The following is a 22,495-nucleotide window of genomic DNA, read 5'->3' on the forward strand; positions in this document are numbered from 1 at the left end:
TTAAACAAGAGATACAGAGGATCACAGGAAGTAAAATAGATAATTTTGATTACATGAAATTTAAAATCTTTTGAGCAAACAAAACCAATGTACCAAAACTAGAAGGAAAACAGGAAAATGGGGGGAATTTTCATAGCAAGTTTTTTCTGATAAAGGCCTAATTTCTCAAATATGTAGGGAACCCAGTTGATAAATGGTCAAAAAATAGGAAATTTTCAGAAAAAGAAATAAAAGCTATCAAAAACTATCAATTTTTAAAAATGTTTTAATTTGCATTAGAAAAATGCAAATTAAAACAAATCAGAGATACTACTTCATACCTCTCAGATTAGCTAACATGACAGAAGAGAAAAATAACAAATGTTTCAGGGAATATGGAAAAAATGGGTCACTTATGTGTTGATAGTGGAGTTATGATAGTGGAGTCCAACCATTCTGGGGAATAACTTGAAACTATGCCCAAAGGGTTTGAAAATTGTGCATACCCTTTGACCCAGCAATAGCTCTTCTAGGTCTGTATCCCAAAGAGATCAAAGAAAAGGGGAAAGGAGCTATTTGTACAAAAATAATTACAACAACTTTTTCTGGTGGAAAAGAATTAAAAATTGAAGGCATACCCATCAATTGAGGAACAAGTTATGGTATATGATTGTGATGAAGCAGGATGACTTCAGAAAAACCTGGGAAGACTTAGATGAACTCATGCCAAATGAAGTGAGCAGAACCAGGAGAACATTTTACAATATCAAAATTGTAAGGATGATTGACCGTGAAAGACTTAGCTACTCTGATCGAGACAATGATTCAAGACAATTCCAAAGGACCTATGATGAAAAATGCTATCCACCTCTGGAGAGAGAACTGATGAACTCTGAATGCAGATGGAAACATAGTTTTTAAACTTTCTTTATTTTTCTTGTTTTATTTCTTGTCTGTGTTTTCTTTTGCAAAGCTAACATGGAGATATGTTTTGTATGACTTCATATGTAGAATAGATATCAAATTGCTTACCTTTTCAAGGCAAAAGGAAGAATAAAAAAGAAGAGATTTGGAACTCAAAATTTTTTTTAAATGAATGTTTAAAAATGTACATGTAATTGGGAAAATATTATGAAATAAATAAAAATATATTTAAAAAAATAATTATAGCTATCCAAAAAGTATGGACTAATGTCTTGAGAGGTAGTAGGTTTTCTGTTACAGGAAGCCTTCAGGTAGAGACTGGATGGACCACTTTTCAGGTATATTGTAGAGGGAATTGTTGGCTGGGTGCTTGCCAGATGAGATGGTCTCTGAGGTCCCTTCCAATTCCAAAATTCTGTATTATGAAGCCCAATTAAGTAAATCTATGTGATTTGCAAACTTAATATCATTGTAGAATATTAGAGGTCTAAGGAACCTGAAAGGTCATCTAGTCTAATCGTCTCATTTTTACAGGTGAAGAAAGTGGGCCTGGCAAAGTTAAATGGTGTGCCCAATAGTCACAGAACTATTAAGTAAAAGAATAAGGATAGAAGGCCCATTCTTCTCTAAAGCTCTTTCTACCACCAGGTAGACCTCATTGTTCCCAGTAATTAGATGAGTTGGGCGCCAGACTCCAGACCCATTTGTTTATTTGGACTTTTAAAAGCCCATATTATGAGCCCACTGGGCCATTAATGCCTGCCTTTATGCTCTCTATCTTGCCTGTCCATATGTTTCAATCCCTATTGTATTTGAGGCCTACCTCGGTCAGTCTGTAGTTCAGGTTTGGGACTGTAACAAAATGAGACACTCACAGACTAGATAAGAGTTAACAAAAGCAAGTTTCTATAGCCATAACATGACAAAACTATTCAGCAAGGATACAGTGTTGATTCTAATGATTGTAGCTTCCCTGCTTTTGAAATTGCCGTGGTCAAGGAAGGAGTTTCTGACTTCTTCAGCAATAGCTTTTATACTTACGCCACCCAGATGCTATATGGATAATTCAAATCTTAGTCCCCTGGGCCAAGTCTTAAGGTTGGTTTCAATATCTTTGAAGGAGAAAAAAATAGTCTAGCATGCATGGGCAGGAATCCCTTGTAGATATTGTTCCTACTCCTAACCTTATTGCCTCTCTCTCTCTCTCTCACTTAGGTGGGTGGAGCAGCTGTCTTGGCTGTAGGCACCTGGACCCTGGTGGAGAAAAGTGGCTACCTGAGCATCCTGGCCTCCAGCACATTTGTCACTTCTGCCTACATCCTCATCTTTGCAGGAGCTCTGGTGATGATGACTGGTTTCCTGGGATTCTGTGCTGTCCTCAGGGAGCAAAAGAGCTGCCTCTCCACAGTAAGTCCTGGGGTATTCTCTTGGGTCCAAGGTGGGAAAATCCCCCCAAAGGGCTGTGGGGAGATCATCAAATCAGAGCTGAACTTAGAACCATAGGCTCTAGGAAGGGACCTTAGAGATTGATCATCTACTCATTTTACAGATGAGGAAACTAAGGCCAACAGGAGTAAAGTGACTTTACCAAAGGTTACGCAAGTAGCAAATGGTAGAGTCAGCAACCTAGGTTTTTTACCTCTAAATCCAGTGGTCTTTTCACTATGATAGCTTTGCTTTGTTAGAGACTGACTAGTCTAACTACTGACTTTGCAAATAAAGGTACAGAGATGTAATTTGCCTACAGTCACATAGTAGGCAGCTAGGTAGCGCAGTGGATAGAATGTTGGGCCTGGAATCAGACTTATCTTTCTGAGTTCAAATCTGACCTCAGACACTTACTTAGCTGTGTGATCCTGGGCAAGTCACTTAACCCTCTTTGCCTCAGTTTCCTCATCTGTCAAATGATCTGGAGAAGGAAATGACAAACCACTCCTGTATCTTTGCCAAGAAAACTCCAAATGGGATAGCAAAGAGTAAGACACGACTGAAAAATTAATGCTTTTTATTGACGACCCTTCTTCACAGAGTAGGGCTGTCAGGCTGAAATTAAACATCTTTTCCTTAGAGACTCCAACCAGTTCCTCAGTGATCTTATGGTTTTGCATAAGTCTCTCCTTGCTCTAGGCTTTTGCCTAGCCTATCCTTGCTCAGTGCCAAGGTTTTCCCCATAGAATAGTCAGCAAAGCTGGAACTAGGGGTAAACATGATGGATGGTTGCCTGTGGCCCAAAACTCAGAAGGGAACAAATAAGAGTCTCCTTTTAATGTGACCTTATATAAGTTCACATATTCTAATGCCTTCATTCTTCATGACACTTAGGTATTTGTTCTGTTACCACACATCGTGTATTACAATAAAGGTTCAAAGACTTTGATGGACAGTATTACACAGACGACACAATTTTCAAGCCTTATCTTTATTGCCTTACCTTACCTTCTCAGGTGCTACATGCCAGATGTGCTGGTCAGCTCCTCTCTCCCAACAGTTTATAAGATCCCTCTTTCATTAAAATCAGAAGGGAAAGCAAATCAATTGACAAGTATTTCTGGGGTACTAACTATATTCCAGGCACCAAATTAGGCTCCCCAGGGAAGACAAAGATGAAAAACTCACCATGTAGCTGAGGAGCTAAGAAATCATAGACTAATTGCATGTTAGGGCTAGGAAGGACCTTAGAGATCATGAAATTGAACCTCTCCTGCTCCATCTCCCCGCAATAGAAAATTTGGCCTAATTAGGGGAATTGATTTGTGCAAGGTCAGACACACATGTAAAGTTAAATAACAGCAGAAGTTGACAGCACAGGAAAGGTCAGGTCGTATGATGCTATATGATTAATTGCTGAGGGGTTTGTACAGTAAGGAGGTCAAATGCTATGGACTGAAGTAGTCTGGCAAGGCTTCATGGAGATGGAGGTGATATAATTGGAAGAGGGGCTTGGAGGATAGTAATAACTCCCCACCGGTCCCCAGCTACGGGCAAAAGGCCAGAGGAAGGTGAGAATGATGGATAAAGGGCAGGAAAGGTCCTCCTTCCTATTGTTGTTGTGCTCCACCTGCTGAAAAACTGATACCATTTTTAAAGTTGTGAATATAAAAAAATACTAGGGCTTATTTCTCTACCATTTGGAAGGGATGGTAAATTCAGCTCTGAAGGAGCTGGGCCAAGATTTGTGAAACACATGATAGGTGGTGCTTTGTTCACTAGCGTCCTCCCTTACCTACCCCAACCCCATGAACATGACCAACCCCATTCATTTGCAGCAGAGCTACTTGGTGATAAGGAAATCAATTCCCTTGGGCAATGTTACCATGAAATTCAAAGCCTCTGGTGACCAATAATTCACAGCAGATATAATTTTCTTCTGAAATGCAGGTGTGCAATGGATCCCTCCTCTTCACAAAAGTCAGCTAGATCCTGGCTCCCAGGGCCATGCTTTGGGAGACTGGTGTTCAGTAGAGACTACAGCACTCAGTTCAGCTGCTGAGTCAGACCCTCTGGGATCTCCCTCCTCTCTCTGCCTTGTAATCTAATGGAAGGATAAGACTTGTGCAAACTCAATTTCTCTAAAGTAACTGGTACATCATTTCTCAGCATGCAGTGAGGAAAAACAGATGCATGTACTTGGAAAATGTGGGCTTTGGTTCAAATCCATTGCACTTAGGGCTCCTGCAGGCAGATGGCCTTATGCTGCCTCCTGTCTTCCACTGAGGGCATTAGGATCTTTGGAGAGGCAAGTTTACCCCATAAAATTGCCAAGGCAACTGAAGTCCCAAATATACTTGGGATATGAGAGGAGAGCAGCTTCAAGAGCCAGATACACTTGGGATGTAAAAGGAAGGTGGCTTTAAGAAACAGAGTCTGATGAATCTGAAAAAGGGAAAGCAAAGGGGGTGTGGGTGTAAAGAATATTATACAAAGTGTGGTGGCCTACCAGTCTTTTTGAAGAACAAAACAAAAAACCAACACTGGGAGTGATTCAGGCTAGCGCCAAAAAGACCTTCCTGAATGGCTAAAGTATAGGCTTGGGAAGGAGGAGAGCTGTTGACTCACCATGTGAATTTGGGGAAGGCCCTTTCCTTTGTGTGCCTCCCTTTCCCTCATTCTTAATATGGGAATGAAAATCCATTGGGATGGTGGTGATGGAAGTGAGATGGTAGAGAGGAAATGACACTGGAATCTGGTCCCACACTCTATTTGTCATTGAACTTATGGAGCCATGGTTTTCCCATCCATCAAAGGGGGCCTTCATAGGGCTGTTTCAAGGAAAATGTTTTTCTGAGTCACAGGTGTTTTATACACATGAGCTATTATTATTATTCAGAGGATGAAGAACAATGAGTGGGTAAGAATTCTTTGAGCCCAAATAGAAAAGGGATGAAAAACTTAAGGCAGCATGATTCTTAATAATTAGCATCCACTGGTGTTCATGGAGCATCACGGAAATATCTTCTTGGGGAAGCCCTGAAACCCAACTTCTCTGTTCCATTTTCCAAGAACCCCCTTCTGATTCTTATTCTAAGCATTCCCTTCTATGTTTCCTTGTTACAGTGAGACATCATCACCCTCTGTGTGAGCCCATCAGCTAGAGATGCTGACTCTGTGTGTGGTTCTCCCCTTTTCACGATCCTCTCAGGCTGTCGGTCACAGAATGACAGCATCACATTGTCTGAGCCAGAAGGAAGCTTAGAGACCATGTACTCCAAACTTCTCAGTGAACAATGGAGGGATCTGGCCTCACAGAGGCACCCAAAATCACACAATTAGTAAATGAGTGGCCGAGGTTTAACCAAAGTTTCCTGACCCCAAGTTCACCTGCAGATACTGAACGGGGAAACAGAAGGTGCAAAGGAGAATGATGAAGGTTATTGATCTGTTTGTTGCCATCCTTCATCTTAGAGATCCAGGATAAAGATAGATATATGTGTGTATTTATATATGTGTATATGTGTGTGTGTATATATTTACATGTATATATATGTATGTATGTGTATGTATATGTATATATGTGTGTACTTTACCCTTAGAGTAGGAGAAGAGAAGGCATTTGTGTGATGTTCTTCCAGTTTGGGTAAAGATAAGATTAGCTGTTTGGTTTAAACATATGGAAAGAGCACGACATTAACAGTTGTATGTAGGTTCTAGTCTTCTCTCTATCATTAACTTATGATGTAATCTTTGGCAAATCACAAAGAAGCATAGATTATTTGAGCTACTGTCGATTATCTAGTCATAACCTCTCATTTTGTGGTTTTGTAAAAAAAAAACTTTGGAATTGTACTCATTGAGAGCAACTAGATAATCTACTTTTTTTGGAAGGGGCTATGGAGTGCTTTAGAGCTTAGTCAGTCATAGAAGATGCTAAGGTCATCCACTGCATCCCAGGTCATCACCAGTCATCTTAACTTTTGTCCTGACACTGGACTTCAGTGACTCATGAAAGGAGAGTGAGGCTGACGACTTTGTGCAACTTTTCCTCACTTAAATATAATTCATACGCAAGTCAAGTTACCACCCCATGATGTCATTGTCGGTCCTCTTTGAAAATGAAGGACAAACAACAATGACCTTCTCAATTTGTAAATGAGGACAATGAGGCCCTAAGAAGGGGCAAGATATGGTTTGTCCAAAAATCACAGCTAATAGCAGAATCATAAATGTCAGTTTTCCAGGGGAGTTGGCTATAAGAACTACTTATAAAAACAACCAAAGACTGATATCTTCAGGAAGCATAGAGATCAGGGAGAATTTTTCAGTAATATGCCAGGGACATACAGTGCTTGTCTTTTTTGCCATAGCCAAGAAACCACTATAGCATCCCATCTGGATGCTACACCCCACCCCACCCCAAGACTTACACTTGTAGGTTGTAGGTTAGGTCCCCCAGAGAGATGGGTATTACCTCATGTTCAAAGTACTCTGTGGGTGAACACTCTTAAAACCATAGCTCATGAGTTCCAATGGTGTTTACTTTCCATAGTCAGCCAGTAGACACAATTAGTTCAAATCAAAAGCATTTACAAAGAAGACACAGTAAGAATAGCTGCAAAATATTCTTTCCACAAATATGGGGCCCACTTTCTGAAAAAGAAATACAGCATCAATGTAGGCACAAATTTAGCATACACTGGTAGTAAGGCACACCTGTATAGAATACATGTAGCCAAAGCTGCTCACATACCATAGGGCCCCTATATACTTTCCATTCTTGTGATATCCTCATGCTGCTCCCTACAAGGCACAGTGTCTTCACTAGGTAGGTCACTCAACCAGGCCTTGGTAGCCCAACTCCTGACTGTCAGGAATAATGCTCTCTGGAATCCACCATTGGATTGCTTCTTTGCTGCCAGATCACACTCCTTGGAATTACCTCTGTTGATTCAGTTTGTCTCTGTCTCTGTCTTGTCTCTGCAAAAGAATGGCATAATTCTTTAAGAATCCCATCAGGAAATCTAAAGCTCAGAATGAGCTGAGGCAAGTGAGAAGTTCTAAGGACAAAAGGGGGGATCAAGCGTATTGAGGGAAAGGGGAAAATCAAAGCAGGAAAAGAACCATTGCACAGAATAGAAAGGATAATGTGATAACAGGTGAAATATAGGTGAAAATGCAGAGTTACTCCACTCATTATTATTTGACTTCTTCTTTCTGCTAAGGAAAATATCTTAGAGATGGAAAGAACACAATTGGCTAATGGAGAGTTGAAGCCCAAGAGAAACAGAAAGACAGAATGCAAGCACTTAACTGCCCTTTATGAAATCAAATCACAAAGCCCAGTGAGCTTGATTTCAAATCCTGACTAAATTCTAAGTTATTACAGGGATAGTTAGTGAACATATAGAAAAGAAAGCAGCAATCACAAAGAGTTGGCATGGCTTCATCAAGAACAGGTCATGCCAGGCTAACACTATTTCTTTTTTGACAGGATTATTAAACCAGTAGAGCAGGCAATTTGACAAAGTCTCTTGCTAGTCTCATGGGAAAGATGGAGAATTGTTAAAAGTGACTGAATGGCTAGATGTGAAGTGAAGTCGTTAATGGCTTTACTTCAGCCTCAAAGGGGATCACTGGTGAAGAGCCTCAAGGATCTTTGCTTAGCTCTATGGTGTTTAACATTTTTGTCAGTTACTTTTAGAAAGGTATGTTGTTGTTGTTGTTCAGTCATTTCAGTCGTGACCAACTCTTCATGACCCCATTTGGGGCTTTCTTGGCAAAAATACTGGAGTGGTTTGCCCCTTCCTTCTCCAGGTCATTTTACAAATGAGGAAACTGAGGTAAACAGTGTTAAGTGACTTGCCCAGGGTCACACAGCTAGTAAGTGTCCAAGGCCAGATTTGAACTCAGGATGATGTGTCTTCCTGACTCCAGGCCCAGCACTCTATCCACTGCACTACCTAGCCTCCCAGTAGAAAAGTATAGATGGCATGTTTAACAAATTTTCTAATGTCACAAAGCTAGGAGATATAGCTAGCACCCTAGATGACAGTCAGTCAATATCCAAAAATTCTCAGTAGGGCAAAATGTTGAGTCAAATCTAATAAACTGATATTTAATTAGGGTAAATGTAAACTCTTATATTTGGGTTCAAAAAATAAACTTCACAAATACAAGCTAGGAGAGATGTGACTAGACAACAGATCATCTGAAAAGAACCTGGGGCTTTCAGTGGCCTACTAGTTCAGTATGAGTAAACAGTGTGATATGGAAGCCCAATAAAGCTAATGGAATCTTAGGCTGCACTGAAATTCACAGGGTCCAGTGTCTAGGAAGCATTAGGAAGACACATTATCTTCCTAGTGTCTAAGAAGGCAGGAGTTTGGCTTTACCAAATCTTCCCAAATCAGACCATATCTGAAATGTTGTGTCCAGTTCCATAAACCACACTCTAGGAAGAGTACCCAGAGGAGTACAATAAAAATGGGGAAAGAATTTAAGGTCATTCAATGACCTGGGGTGTTTACAATGGAGATGAGAAGACTTAGGAAGAACCTGGTATCTGTCTTTAAATATTTTAAGGACTGCCACATGGAAGGGGGAATTAAAATCTTTCTCTTTGGCCCCTAAGGTCCAAACTAGAAGTAATGGGTAGAAATTTAAGAGATGAAGATTTCAGCTTGATGTAATGAAAGATCCTCTAATAATTCAAAACACTCTAATAATTCCAAAAATGGAACAGGCTGCTTCAGGAGGTAGTCAGCTCCCCTCACCTGAGATCTTGCAACAAAGGATAACTGACCACTTGTCAGGGATGTTGCAAAATGGTTTCCTCTTTAGGGGAATGGTTTAGAGTTGGTGACCTCTTAGGCTCCTCCTAATTATGAAATTCTCTGTGAGAAAGAAAAGAGCAAACATCTCAGAGCTATGACAACACCTTTTCATGCTGACTTTCCTCATCTAATCCCTTCCCCAAAAGGAAGCCACACCCTTTTGGCTCATCTGCAGCCCCTCAAAGTCACTTTCCCCAGAAGAAAATATATTAAGGGACAAGAATAGTACATCAGAGCTGGTGCTGAAATGATGATCAGCTCAACTTCTGCAATCGACAGAGGAGAGAAAGGGAATGGGATTTAAATTATTCACACCAGATCTTTTTTAGAGCCAGTGGTGCAAGGAAGGCCAGATAATTTAGCCCGCCAGAGCCCACGGCCGATGACTGTGACAGAAGCTATCCTGATCAAAGGGGAAAGATATTTTTAGGTCATGATCCACACTTTGAACACAGACACCTGGGGCCTCTGTGTCTTTGCCTGAATGATGAATGGTTTGGGATAATCAAGATCTGAGTCTCTGTTAGAGTTGGGTTGTTTTTTTTTTTTTTTTTAGTATTTGTAGGGACATAGAGGAAACTCTGGAAAACAGATTTTTAAAGGGAATAAACAGAAAATGGTGAATTCCTCAGTCAAAATTAACTACAATTTACTCATAGGAGAAAAGGTCTGGAAATAAGGGGCACAGAATTCTTTGCGCTATGAATTGGGAAACCAGAATTCTAGCCACAACTTGCTTCTGTCATTCCATGTACACCCTCAAACTAGTCACTTAATCTCTCTATTCATTGATATCTCCATTTTAAAAATAGAGATGTTATGTAATCCTTTCTTTCACTGATATATGATGATTAATGTGAAAAGTCTTTTATGATCTAGAAGAAAAAGCATTACATTATATATGGATAAGCTAATGAACATAGAAGTACAAACTTCTGAAGTGACCTTAGAAGTTACTGGTTCCAAAGTTCCACACAATGCAGAAAGGCCCTCTTCAAGCTTCCTGACTTGTCATCTAGCTTATACTTGGACTAGTATAATTGGCATTACTGCACTCCTAAACAAAAGCCCTTCTTAATTAGAAACATTATTATTAGTACTATCATCATCAGTGTTATTGGACCAGTGTCTACCAGAGTTCCCTCTTTCGTCACCCTCCACCCCAACATAGGTTGGGCTGGATTTTCCCTATAAGTCAATGAAGTTGGCATAATTGACCTGGAGGTAGAACAAAATTTAAGCTGTTCTTCCTTTGAGTAGATGCTTTGAGTGGCTTCCTGGTTACCTAAGGGCATAAAAAGTCCCACCCAGGGCAGCTAGGCGCCACAATGGTTAGAGCATCAGCCCTGAAGTCAGTAGGACCTGAGTTCAAATGCGACCTCAGACACTTCCTAGCTATGTGACCCTGGGCAAGTCACTAAACCCAGTTGCCTCAAAAAAAAAAAAAAAGTCAGAAGGACCTGATTTCAAAAAGTCCCACTCAACCTTTCTGTACCTTTTTGATTTGGTGGATATCCTAAGACCCAAGCAAGTTATCACACCTTGCCCTACTGACCAGTTTCCTCACAGAGATGAAGGGAGCTGTGTCTACCAAAGCTAAGTGCCAGCATATCCTTATTGAACAACATTGCGACACTAGGAATAAGTAAATTTTATTTTGTTAACTGTTCAATGATCCATGTTATAAGTGCCTTATTTCATCCTAACATTGAACCTAAACAGGATACTGGCATTAAGCCAGCCTAATTAAAGTACTTGTCAACAGCAATTCTGTTCAGCCCTTAGAAGGGCTTGCATACTCTCTATCCAGAAAATGTGCCCCTGCCAGGGCTTATTGATAATGAAAGAACCTGGTCAGAGGTCAGAGGTCAGAGATTCCTTAAGATGCCCAGGAAATGGTGAAATAGACCAAGGCTGAGTAAATAGTCTTTGTTTTGTCTATCTTTATTTTCTCCCTTCAACTCTTCTGTTTGTTTCTGCTTGTTTCTTGGGCTTCAGTCTTTTTTTCTTTAGACTTGGTTGACTTTATCCTCAGATCCCATGCCACGCCACTGCTGCATGCTCTTAAAAAGCAGACACAGCCTTCCCTCCTTGTCCTTTCCTTCTGCCAGGGTCTATTTAGACTTTTCTCTTTGTTTTCTGATGTAAGACCACCCTAATCCCCCTCTCAGTTGTCCCAGGATGTTGAGACGATGTCTCCTACCTCCCAAATTCCTTTTGCAGCCTCTACCTTCCACTGACCTGGGAACTGGACTCTAGTTACGGAGAGTGTTTCTACCTCACCCTTATTAGTCCAGCCTGGAGAAGCAACATGGCCAAGGTCCACTATTTAGGCAGGGATAGAAGTTCCTGCACCAATTAGCCAAAATCTTAGACCCATACACACACATGGAAAACATAATCCTGGGCTGGTCCATTGTGAATAGATCATGGAAATTTGAGGCCCTTGTCTGACCCCTAATGGCAACCTCACTGAAATCTACTGGCTAGTCCTTGGCACATCTCTCCCAATCTGAACTCCGCTCCAGGGATACTGGAGGGCCCATTACTTCTAGACTCCATTCTAGAAGCACAATTCATATCTTTTAGTGTCCACACTGGGATGGCTGCCTATGCCGGGTGGTCCCCCAGCCATTTGGGCTCTAGAGTAGACTCCTTAAGTTCTAAGGTTAGCTCTGCAGCCTCATGGTCAATGTGGCCCTCTAGGTCCTCAAGTGTGGCCCTTTGACTGAATCTAAACTTCACAGAACAAATCCCCTTAATAAAAGGATTTTTTCTGTAAAACTTGTACTCAATCAAAGGGCTGCACTCAAGGACCTAGAGGGCCACATGTGGCTGCAAAGGCCACAGGTTTCCCACCCCTGTACTAGACAATCACTGGTTCCTCATAGGATACTAGAATGGGGAAGTAGCCCATGTGGTCTGCCCTGGGAGACTCGGTTGTTCAATCCTTCTCAAAATGAGCACCTGTTCCCCTCTAATGCTTCCTCAGGCATGCTACCACCCTTGTCCATCCCTCCGAGGCCACTGGAAAAGGAGCTGCCTCCATGATAATATTGATGTTACTGTCATAAACCCATTCATAATCATGCTACTGCTGTTTATCTCTTTCACCAATCAACAAACGTTTATGAAGCATCTATTAGCAGCCAGAATTGTGCTAGGCATTGGGGACACAGAGACAAAAATGAAACAGCCCTTATCCTTAAGGAGCTTACGTTCTTTTAGAGGAAACAGTGTGTATAATATGTATAGGTTGGAACCCCTATGGACTATCCCCCATAGCTTATACTCCCAAATTGGATCTCCTAAGGCAAGATATTCTTCTATTCACCAAAATTCAAGGTAGTCTATGATTTTGTAGTCCCAAACCTATAAATTACAAACCCCCACCAGTATGTTTACTTTGAAGTTAGTCAGCCAGTGGACACAATTAGCTCAAAGCAAAGATATTTACTAAAATGGCATGTAAAGAACTGTAGCAACAAAACATCTCCTCCATAAGCCCGGAGAATAATCTCTCACAAATACACAGTGTCAGTTGGAAAAGTAGATGCACACAGATTTTAAAAACGGATAGGCACACACACACAGAAAACACAGTGGCCATCTTATACCTCGAATGCTACCAAATTGCAAGGTCACTGAAGCCCTCACACTGGTCCCACTGATCTTGATCTTTAAGTCTCCACTTGATCAACTGCTCACTGCCCCATTGGATCTCAGTGGATGCTTCTCTGATAAATGGTGCTCTAGTGCTTGGCTATAGTCATACCACCTCCAGTTTTGGCTCATCCAAAATGAAATCTTGGTCTCCCAATCAAGCAATCAATAAACATCTATTAAGTTCCTACTATGTTCCAGGTTCTGTGCTAAGTGCTAGGGATACAAAAAGAAGCAAAAGACAATCCCTGCCCTCATAGAGCTTACAGGCTAATGAAGGAGACAACATGCAAGTAAATATATACAAAGCAAACTATGTATAGAATAAATAGGAAATAAAACAATACAGAGAGGGCACTGGAATTAAAAGGGGTTGGGGAAGTGGTCTAGTGCATTTTGTAAGTGCTTATTTCCTTCCCCCTTCCCCTTGCTCCTTCCCTGTGCATGAGCTACCCTAGGTGGATAGTCAGGGTCTAAAAAGGGCATTCTTATCATTTGCAAATGAAGTCACACAAAGACTAAAAGGAGTACCATCTCATCATCTCCATTACTCATCTCTTACATCCTGCAATTCCAATAAGGAAATTAGGGATCTCAATTACTAATTAATTACTTATTAATATCAACAATCATCTTTATCAGGAATTAATAGTTAATATTCTCCATTAATAAGTATTTATCTTACAACATGACTAATGTGAAAATAGGTTTAATATGAATGTATATGTTGAGCCTATATCAATTTACATGCCATCTTGGGGTATGGGGAGGGGAAAGATGGAGAGAAAATTTGGAACTCAAAATCTTATGGAAGTAAATGTTGAAAGCTAAAAATAAATAAATAATTTTTTTAAAAAAAAGAAAAATAATTAGTTTTTATTACCACTGGTTTTTAATTATTAACTAGCACTATTAATAAGTAATTATTAATTGAGACTTGGTTTGCTTGTTGGAATTACAGGATATAAGAGGCAGGTAATGGAGACAATGAGATGGTGCCCCTTTTAGTCTTTGCATGGACTCATTTGCAAGTTCTAAGATTGCCCTTTTAGACCCTGACTGTCCCAAATCAAAGCCTGTTATTTAATTGGTATAGAGAACTCCCAAGTGAAGAAACTCCCTGACTAATTCAAATCAGCATATCCTCTGCAATTTATAGGCGAGATTTGAGAGGTTGAATAACTTGCCTAGGATTACACAGCCAGTGTGTGTCAGAGACAGGATGTAAACCTAGTACTGAGGCCAGTTCTCTATCTACTATGCCATGATACCTCTTGGGAAAGATGTGTGTATATATATATATATATAGATATAGATATAGATAGATATAGATATACATAGATAGATATACACACATTCATAGATGTATACATATATATGTGTATGTTTATAATATGTATATACATATACGCACATGCGTAAGCATATATAGTATGCAAATATGCAAAATGTATATAAAAATTAATATAAGGTCATTTTGGGAAGAAGCACTAGAAACTATGGTGATCAGGAAAAGACTTGTGTAAAAGGTCATGTTTGAGCTGAGAACTGAAAGAAAATAAGGAGAGGGGATGTTCGTTCTGAGTATGGGAGAGTACAGAAGCATGGAGATGAACGACACAATGTCATGTGAGAAGAACAGTAAGAAGATAAGTTAGGTTGAACTGTAGCTTGTGAAGGTAAATAATGTATTATAAGCCTCGAAAGAAAGATTGGAACCAGGCTGTGAAGGGCTCTAAATGCCCAGCAGAGGAAATTGTACTTAATCCTAAAGGTAATAGGGAACCACTTGATTATAACAAGCAAGGGAGTGACATGATCAGACCTGTGCTTTAGGAATAAAGTCCTGAATTTCGGCTCTACTTGCAACCACCACCCATCTCCCTTCCTAGGGCTCTCTTCTCCTGTGAAGTGAGTACAGGGAGCTCAGAAATTTACCATTGAAATAGTAAAGTCCAATCGGGCTCCTTTTTTTTTCTTTTTTTAAACCACAGCCCCAGTACAAGCTTTACTAGAGGTTGGAGGGAAGATAGAGGGCTGGCCTCAGACCTAGAATACAGGTTATCTCCCATTGCATGCAACACACCTGGCACACCTATCAGGGCTTCAAGCTTCTTTCTCTGTCTTTCTGCCTCTCTCTGTCTCTGTGTGTGTGTGTGTGTGTGTGTGTGTGTGTGTGTGTGTCTGTCTGTCTGTCTCTCTCTCTCTCTCTGTCTCTGTCTCTGTCTCTGTCTCTCTGTCTCTCTGTTTTTCTGTCTGTATCTCTGCCTCTCTCTCTGTCTCTGCCTCTCTGTGTCTCTGTCTCTCTCTCTCTCCCGCCATCTCCCCGTTTCTTCACACCAATTTAATGTTCCAGAGTCACCTTTTCCTCTACAATCATACTTAATTTCTCAGAATTCCACATACAAACTTGACACTCTCAAAAATTAGTTTTTACTACCATGCCTTCCAACACCAGCACAAGCATATATCTCTCCTTGTCTTTAGTGTGCCTGCCACATAATTAGTTATTAAGACCAGCTGTGTGGCCCCTGCAGCCTCAGGCACACAGTTGCCCACATCTCCAGGCTGCAACACCTGACTAGATTTGGTAGACTGTGGCTAATTGCCTTCAATAGAGACAGCAGATGGCAATAATATAACTCAATTTTTATTCTCCCCTCTGGCCTATATCTGTGTTCTCTTTTCCTTCCCTTCATGTCCTGCCCTCCTCACCCACCAAATCCCCCCTGCCCCCCACTCAAGCACATATCTTTTGGCCTCTCTGAATTTATCAGTCACTGCTCCTGATGTGTTTCCATAGTGAGCATTCACTAAAGGCATGTGAACTTTTCCACATAAATACAATGGCTTTGGGCAGCTAAGCAGTAAATAGAGCGGCAGGCCTGAAGTCAGGAAGACTCATCTTCCTAAATTCAAATACAGCCTCGAACACTTACTAGCTATGTGACCCATGAGCAAGTCACTTAACCCTATTTGCCTCAGTTTCCTCATCTGTAAAATGAGCTGGAAAAGGAAATGGCAAACCATTCCAGTATCTTTGCCAAGAAAATCCCAAATGGGGTAATGACTGAACAGCAACAACAATATAATATTTTAAGGCTTGCAAAGTGTTTTCCTCCCTCTGCGGTAATAATAATAATAGTCATTGACCTTTTTTTCCATTTCTTTGTGTCTTTAGTGCTTGGCACAATGCCTGGCACATAGTAAATGCTTAATAAATGCTTGTTGACTGATTGACATTTTGACATTGAACTTTAAGGTTTGCAATGTTCTCTTCTTTTTTTTTTCTTTTTAATCTTTTATTGGTGCTCTTTTATTTTTTCCATCACTTTAACTTCTTAATGATTCCCTCTACCCAGAACCCTCCCTTGTAACAAATGAGTACAAATGAAACAAATCAACACGTTGTACCTGTCTGCAAATGTATGCCTCAATTCTGTACCTAGGCATACTAACCAGAAGTCCTCTGGAGTCACCACTGTATTGATCAGAGTTCTAAAGTGTTCCTTTATATTTTTGTGACCATTTTGTATATTGTTCTCTCGAAAAGAGAGCGAAACAGAGAAAAAGAGAGAGGCAGAGACATGCGGTGGGGGGACAGAGAGAGAGAGAGAGAGAGAGAGAGAAAATGAATGTTGTATAATTATGCCTAGGAAGCTTGGTCCTAGAGAATAGTTAAGAAAATGTGTAAATCCAACTGTAATCCCTTTCATTGAAGAAGTGGGGGACTGTAGAGGGTGGAATATTGCACATACTGTCAGACTTAGTTGTTGTGTAGGTTGGCTTAACTAAATTTTTTTCTCTCTCTTTCCTTTTTTTAATCTTTATTACAAGAGACGACTTGCTGGGTAGTGTATGGAGCAGGGATATATTTGGAAATTTAGGCGATATACAAAGAAAATATTAAAAAAAATAAAACAAAGTGATATCACTGAAAAATTTTACATGAATGAAATAGTGATAGAAACACAGGGAGAATTAGGTGTTGTATTTTTATGTGAGATGGGAAACAGAAAGGCAAAACCAAAGCAAAATGCTCCGTCCCCTCAACTTCAGCTTAATTAGTTGTAAACGCCCCACGTAACTGGCTGTCCTCATTGTGGGATCATATCAAGATGTTACCAGAATGTTACCTTTCTGTTCAAAGTACCAAACTCCCACTCTTTCCACTGTCCCTAGCCTACCTTGTCCTCTCCCCACCAAAGTGGGCTTCCTTTTTATTCTTCTACCACTTACAATGGTGATTTACTAATGATATTTTTGTCCCTGAAATATTAATTCACTTCTTCCTCTTAACTCTCTTGTTGATTTTTCCCATTAGTATATATTTTGCTTCTTAAATTCTCTCTCTCTCTATTGATGTTCTCTGTCTTATTAATGTCTCTAAGTGTGTGTATGTGTGTGTGTGTTTTAAAGAAAATAAAATAAATAGAAAAGCTCTGTCATCCCACATTTATGGGCCCTTCTAGGTCAAGCCACATGAAAATCAACATTGCATTTCTTATTCTTTCATATCAGAAAGTATTTAGGCAGTTTGCTTGAACTCACTTCTGGGTTCTTTTGAAGTAATAACTCAAATTTTGCATTTTGCTAGACATCTCATTTTCTGTGACATATAGATTCAGATTTGTAACATATGATGTTTCAGAGGGTCAATCAATATCTGTTGTTTTTTGGTACATTACATTCTAATTTTTCCTTTGATTTCTTATTAATAAAGAGTAATCCTCTTTGATCCTAAATAATTTTCCTTACAAATGTAGTCTTTTTTTTGCTACCTGAAAATTTGTTGTTTGATATCATAATTCTGAAATTAATTGTAATGTTCTTGCTGAGTTAAGTTTTGAATTTCTTTCTGTTCCCATTGTGTATATTCTTTTGACCTGTATTTTGATATCTGTTTCTAATATTTCCGGGCAATAGTCTTGTAAAATTTGTTGACATATACTATTCAGGTTTTCTTTTTCCTGATGTTTTTATCCTTCACTTATCTCTTCATATCCTATCTGTAAGTTCAATAGTCTTGTTTTATATAGCTGTCATATGTTCTTCCACTTTTGTTTTCTTTTTTTTTCTACTAATTTTCCTTCTGCCCCAGCATTTTGGCATTCCAAATCTATGATTTTCTTTTTCAGAGGCTCTCCTGTTTTGGAACATATCCAAGAAGGAAGCATGGTACAGAGGAAAGAACATTGACTTAAAAGTCAGATAATCTGGGTTCAAATACTGTTTCTGATACTTCTTACTTTTATTTAACCTCTCTAGGCTTCAAGTACCACATATGTAAAATATCTAGTTAAACTAGATGGCCTCTGAGTTCCCTTCTAGATCTATGATCTATCTTCTGTTTCAAATTATCTCTTGTTAGACTTTTTCATTTCTTCATCTGGAGCTCAAATTTCTCTCCTTATTTCTTTGATATTTTCATACTGAGTTCTGTGATAACTCTCATGAACCATTCCAGAGGTTCTTAGAATTTCTCTTGTCATCTTAAGAAGCCTTGCAGGATTCATTCATTGTTGTACTTTTACCTAACTTAGCCATAGAGAAAAGTTGAGAAAATAGGAAAGAGGAAAGGAAGGGGAAGATAATAAGCAATTATATAGTAACTTCTATGTGTCAGGCACTGTGCTAAACACTTTACAAATATTATCTCATTTATATCTTCTTTACTTCATTTCAGAGATGAGAAAATATGTATGTAGAAAATTGCATATACTAACAGATATAGTCAATGCATTGGTGGGTTTTGCTGAACTGCTGTTTTCCAATCTTAATTCTAGGAGATGGTTTGCTGGCTAGGGAAAAGCAGAGAGATATGTTCGGAAATGAATGGGATGTTTTTTAAAAGGCATCAATACAAAAAAATCTTTAAAAATAAGTCAGAAAGCATACAGAGTTAAACTTAATTATAATTGCAGTTTGATTATAATCCAAATTGTTATGACTAATTCATGTAAATATGCAAAAAATTTAAATAAGAAAAAATTATGACAAAAACTCAAAGCATCTTATTTGCTTATTTATTGTTTTTCATTTCCCTTGGTTCTACCTTGTTAAAGGCTAGAGGCTTTCAGCCAGTCAGCAAGCAATTATTAAGCACTTACTCTGTGCAAGGCAATGTACTAAGTTCCAGGGATACAAAGAAAGGCAAAAACAGTCCCTGCCCTCGAGGAGCTCGCACTCTAATGGGGGAGACAACATGTAAATAACCCAGTTCATGAAAGATATATACAGAGAATGTATAAATTGAGCTGGGACTTGGAGGAACCAAATCTCTCTCTTTTCTTAAAGCAAAGAGTAGACTATAGAGATTCAGAAAAGAATGGGGAAATGAATGGGAAGTGATGAAATGAAGGCACTAAGTGTAGCCATCCCTTTCCGGGAGTTTGGCTGCAAGTTAGAGAAGAGCTATAAGACACTAAATGGCTCAAGGAGATAGCAGAGTTAAGGTAAAGTTTTTAAAGGATGGGAAGACTCAAGTATGTTTTAAGGTAGTAAAGAAGGAGTGTGTCAATAAAATGAGGTTGGAGATAAGCAAAGGAGGAAATGATTGCAGAGGCAAACCCCCAGAGGATATGGGAGAGAATGAAATCAAGAGCACAGGTGGAGAGGTTGGACTTTGAAAGAAGAAGGCCACCTTTCACATTCATAGACTTGACCAAAGTAGGAGAAAATAGAGAATGATATAGAAGGATTGTGAGATGTAAAATGAAGGAAAAGAGGGAGGTCATGGAGGATAGCCTCTATATTCTCAGTAAAGGAGGCAAAGTTCTCTGCTGAAGATCAACATGGGGAGGAAGGAAAGATGTGTAAGAGGTTTGAAGAGGAAAGAGATTTGAAATAGCTGCTATGAAGAGTGTGATAGTCGATCATTTCCTTGGAAAACTGAAACATTACATAGTGACTGACTAAGCCACAGGTGGTTGGAAATTTTATGTCTAAGTTTTGCCTTAATAACTATGCTATTAAAACTATAGTTAATCAGTAAGCTGTTTGTACAAGCCCATTGATGCAGTACTAAGGGGAAGTGATTGGAAAACCCAGAAGAGAAGGAAGGAGATTTAATCTATGGCTTAGCCACCACCTCCTGTCTGGAAGCTTATATTCAAAGATGAAGTGAAGATTTACTGACTTATTTTAATAGCTCCCCAGAGCAGAGAGAATACATTCACCACAGTGTCCCTTTGGATTAAGGCATGTCAGTAATCATAGTGCTGGTTGACTGAACTGAGTTAGGTTCTGACACTTTGGCCAGACAGCCACATTGGAAGAAAAAAACCTCAGCGAGGGAATGAGGATAAGAGAAAGTCTTAGTCCATCAAAGGTGGGGAGGAGTTAAGTAACTAAATTCAGCCTGCCTGCTGAACAGTCTACCTTTTTTTTTTTTGGCCTGGCTTTTTAGTATGTATGCTCCTTGAGAGCAAGGATTATTTTCATTGTTTTGTCTTTCTGTTCCCTGCACCTAGCACAGTGGTTGGCACATAGATTAATAAATACTTGCTTGCTTGATTAACTATAGAAGTGAAATTAAATATAAGGCAGCAACAATATCCAAAAAGTACTTGGGCTAAATTAGGGCATAAATCTGAAGCAACTAATCAAAGGTTGATGCACATGGTATAGAATTGAAGGCAGCAAACATCTGAGAAAGACTTAGACCAAATCAGAATCCAGGGAAAGAAATAGGTAAGCAAGAAAATGATATGCACAGTACAGGACCAAAGGCAGGAATTAGTCAATGTTGGCAGCCAAGTGAAATTGTGCTTCATTCATTTGGGTTGGGGTCCTTCTGACAGCAAGGACTGTGTTCCTTGTACCCCCTACCATTCTATTCAGCGAGGCACCTCTGTGCCATAAGAAGTGAAAGCAAACAACTTCATGAAAGAGGCTACTTAGGCATTAGATTTGGAAGGAGGGGAAAGCTCGCTAAATAACAGACCTCAAGAAGGGTGGGAAGAGCTGAGGTTCACAACTATATTGCCCAGGCCTGTCTTAACCTGGAGAGTCTGGACAATGGTGGCCACCATATCTCTAAGAAACTGTTGATCTGCAAGGCCAGGTGGGAACAAAAATATACCAATATACCAATATACCAACTGACAAGGACCAGCCTCAGAGAGCTGCCCTAGTCCATGATACAGGAACACCAGATAAGGCTCCTGGAAATTGCATTCCTAGAGCTGGGTTTCATTTTTGCATTGGGTTGTCCCTGTCAGGAAGAAGGTAGACCAGGACTCCCAATTTGATGACCTATCAAGAGAGTATAATCCTGAAGTGATGAGATGTACAAATTTCTGATCCATATCAAAGAGACAGAGCTGATTACAAAGGAGATGATGAAGAGCCACCAGCCAAGAAAGAAACAGGGAAAGTGGCAGCCAGTGCTTCACAGGGAAGGAGACTTGGCAGGAGTAGCAGTGGACCCTGAAGCAGAAGCAGAAAGCTCAGGTCCAACAGGGCCATGTGCCCACCTTCTTGAGGCAGTCCTAGAGTAAGCTCAGTGCTTCCTGATTATACTTTGTCTGCCCTTGGATGAAGCCCCCAGCTGCCATGGGATCATAGTGGTAGTGATAACAATCATAGAGCTGTTGGTATCAAATTGCAGGCTCTGAGTTATTTTTGAGGCAAAGACACTTCAAACAGATCAAATCAGCCTGGTTCCATATGACTCCCTCTGCCTAAGCCTGCCTGACTCCTTCCCTCAAGGACCAAGTACCTTGTTGTAGTGTCTTACTTTCTTTAGCCCTACTAGCAATTTTTAAATACTATTTTTTCCAATTATATATAAAGACAATTTTTAGCATTCATTTTTACGAGATTTTGAGTTCCAAATTTTTCTCCCTCCCTCTCCTCACCTCTTCCTAAAATGGCAAGCAATTTGATATAGGTTATATATGTGCAGTCATGTAAAATATATTTCCATATTAGTCTCAGTTGTGAAAGAAGAAACAGATGAAAAGGAAAAAACCATGAAAAAATAAAGTGAAAATAGTATGTTTTGATCTGCATTCAGAGTCTATCAGTTCTTTATCTGGATATGGATAGCATCTTCCATCATGAGTCCTTTGTAATTGTCCTAGATCAGTGAATTGCTGAGAAGAGCTAAGTCATTCATAGCTGATCATCACACAGTGTTGCTGTACTGTGTACTATGTTTTCCTGGTTCTGCATATTTCACTTTGCATCAGTTCAAACAAGTCTTTCCAGGTTTTTCTGAAATCCTCTTGCTCATCATTTCTTATAGCACAATAGTATTCCATTACATTCATATACCACAACTTGTTCAGCCATTCCTCAATTGATGGGCAACCCCTCAGTTTCCAATCCTTGGCCACCAAAAAAGAGCTGCTATAAATATTTTTTCACATGTCTGTCCTTTTCACTTTTTTATGATCTCTTTGGGATACAGATCTAGTAGTGGTATTGCTGGGTCAAAGACTATAAACAGTTTGGTTGCCCTTTGGGCATCCTACTAGCAATTTTGTTGCAGAAGGAAGAGAGGTTGGCAATGGCTATGGACAGAAGAAGAAGTTCATGAATTCTGCTCCTGCACTTGGGGCTGTGGTTCTACAGAAACTTTTATAAACACTTAGTCACCAAAAATAGATAGATAGATAGATAGATAGATAGATAGATAGATAGATAGATAGATAGAT

The 22,495-nt window shown here is 39.7% G+C and overlaps 1 protein-coding gene across 1 annotated transcript in view; it reads left to right on the forward strand.

The window, feature by feature from the left end:
* Window positions 1–22,495, forward strand: part of TSPAN11 (tetraspanin 11) — a 164,123-nt gene that overhangs the window by 84,288 nt on the left and 57,340 nt on the right. Inside the window, exon 3 of the mRNA XM_027856440.1 lies at window positions 2,119–2,310. Coding sequence (XP_027712241.1) covers window positions 2,119–2,310 — 192 coding nt within the window. The remainder of the gene's footprint in view (window positions 1–2,118; window positions 2,311–22,495) is intronic.

Source organism: Vombatus ursinus, unplaced genomic scaffold, assembly GCF_900497805.2.
Source record: "Vombatus ursinus unplaced genomic scaffold, bare-nosed wombat genome assembly UNPS02011431.1, whole genome shotgun sequence".
Taxonomy (NCBI): Eukaryota; Metazoa; Chordata; class Mammalia; order Diprotodontia; family Vombatidae; genus Vombatus; species Vombatus ursinus.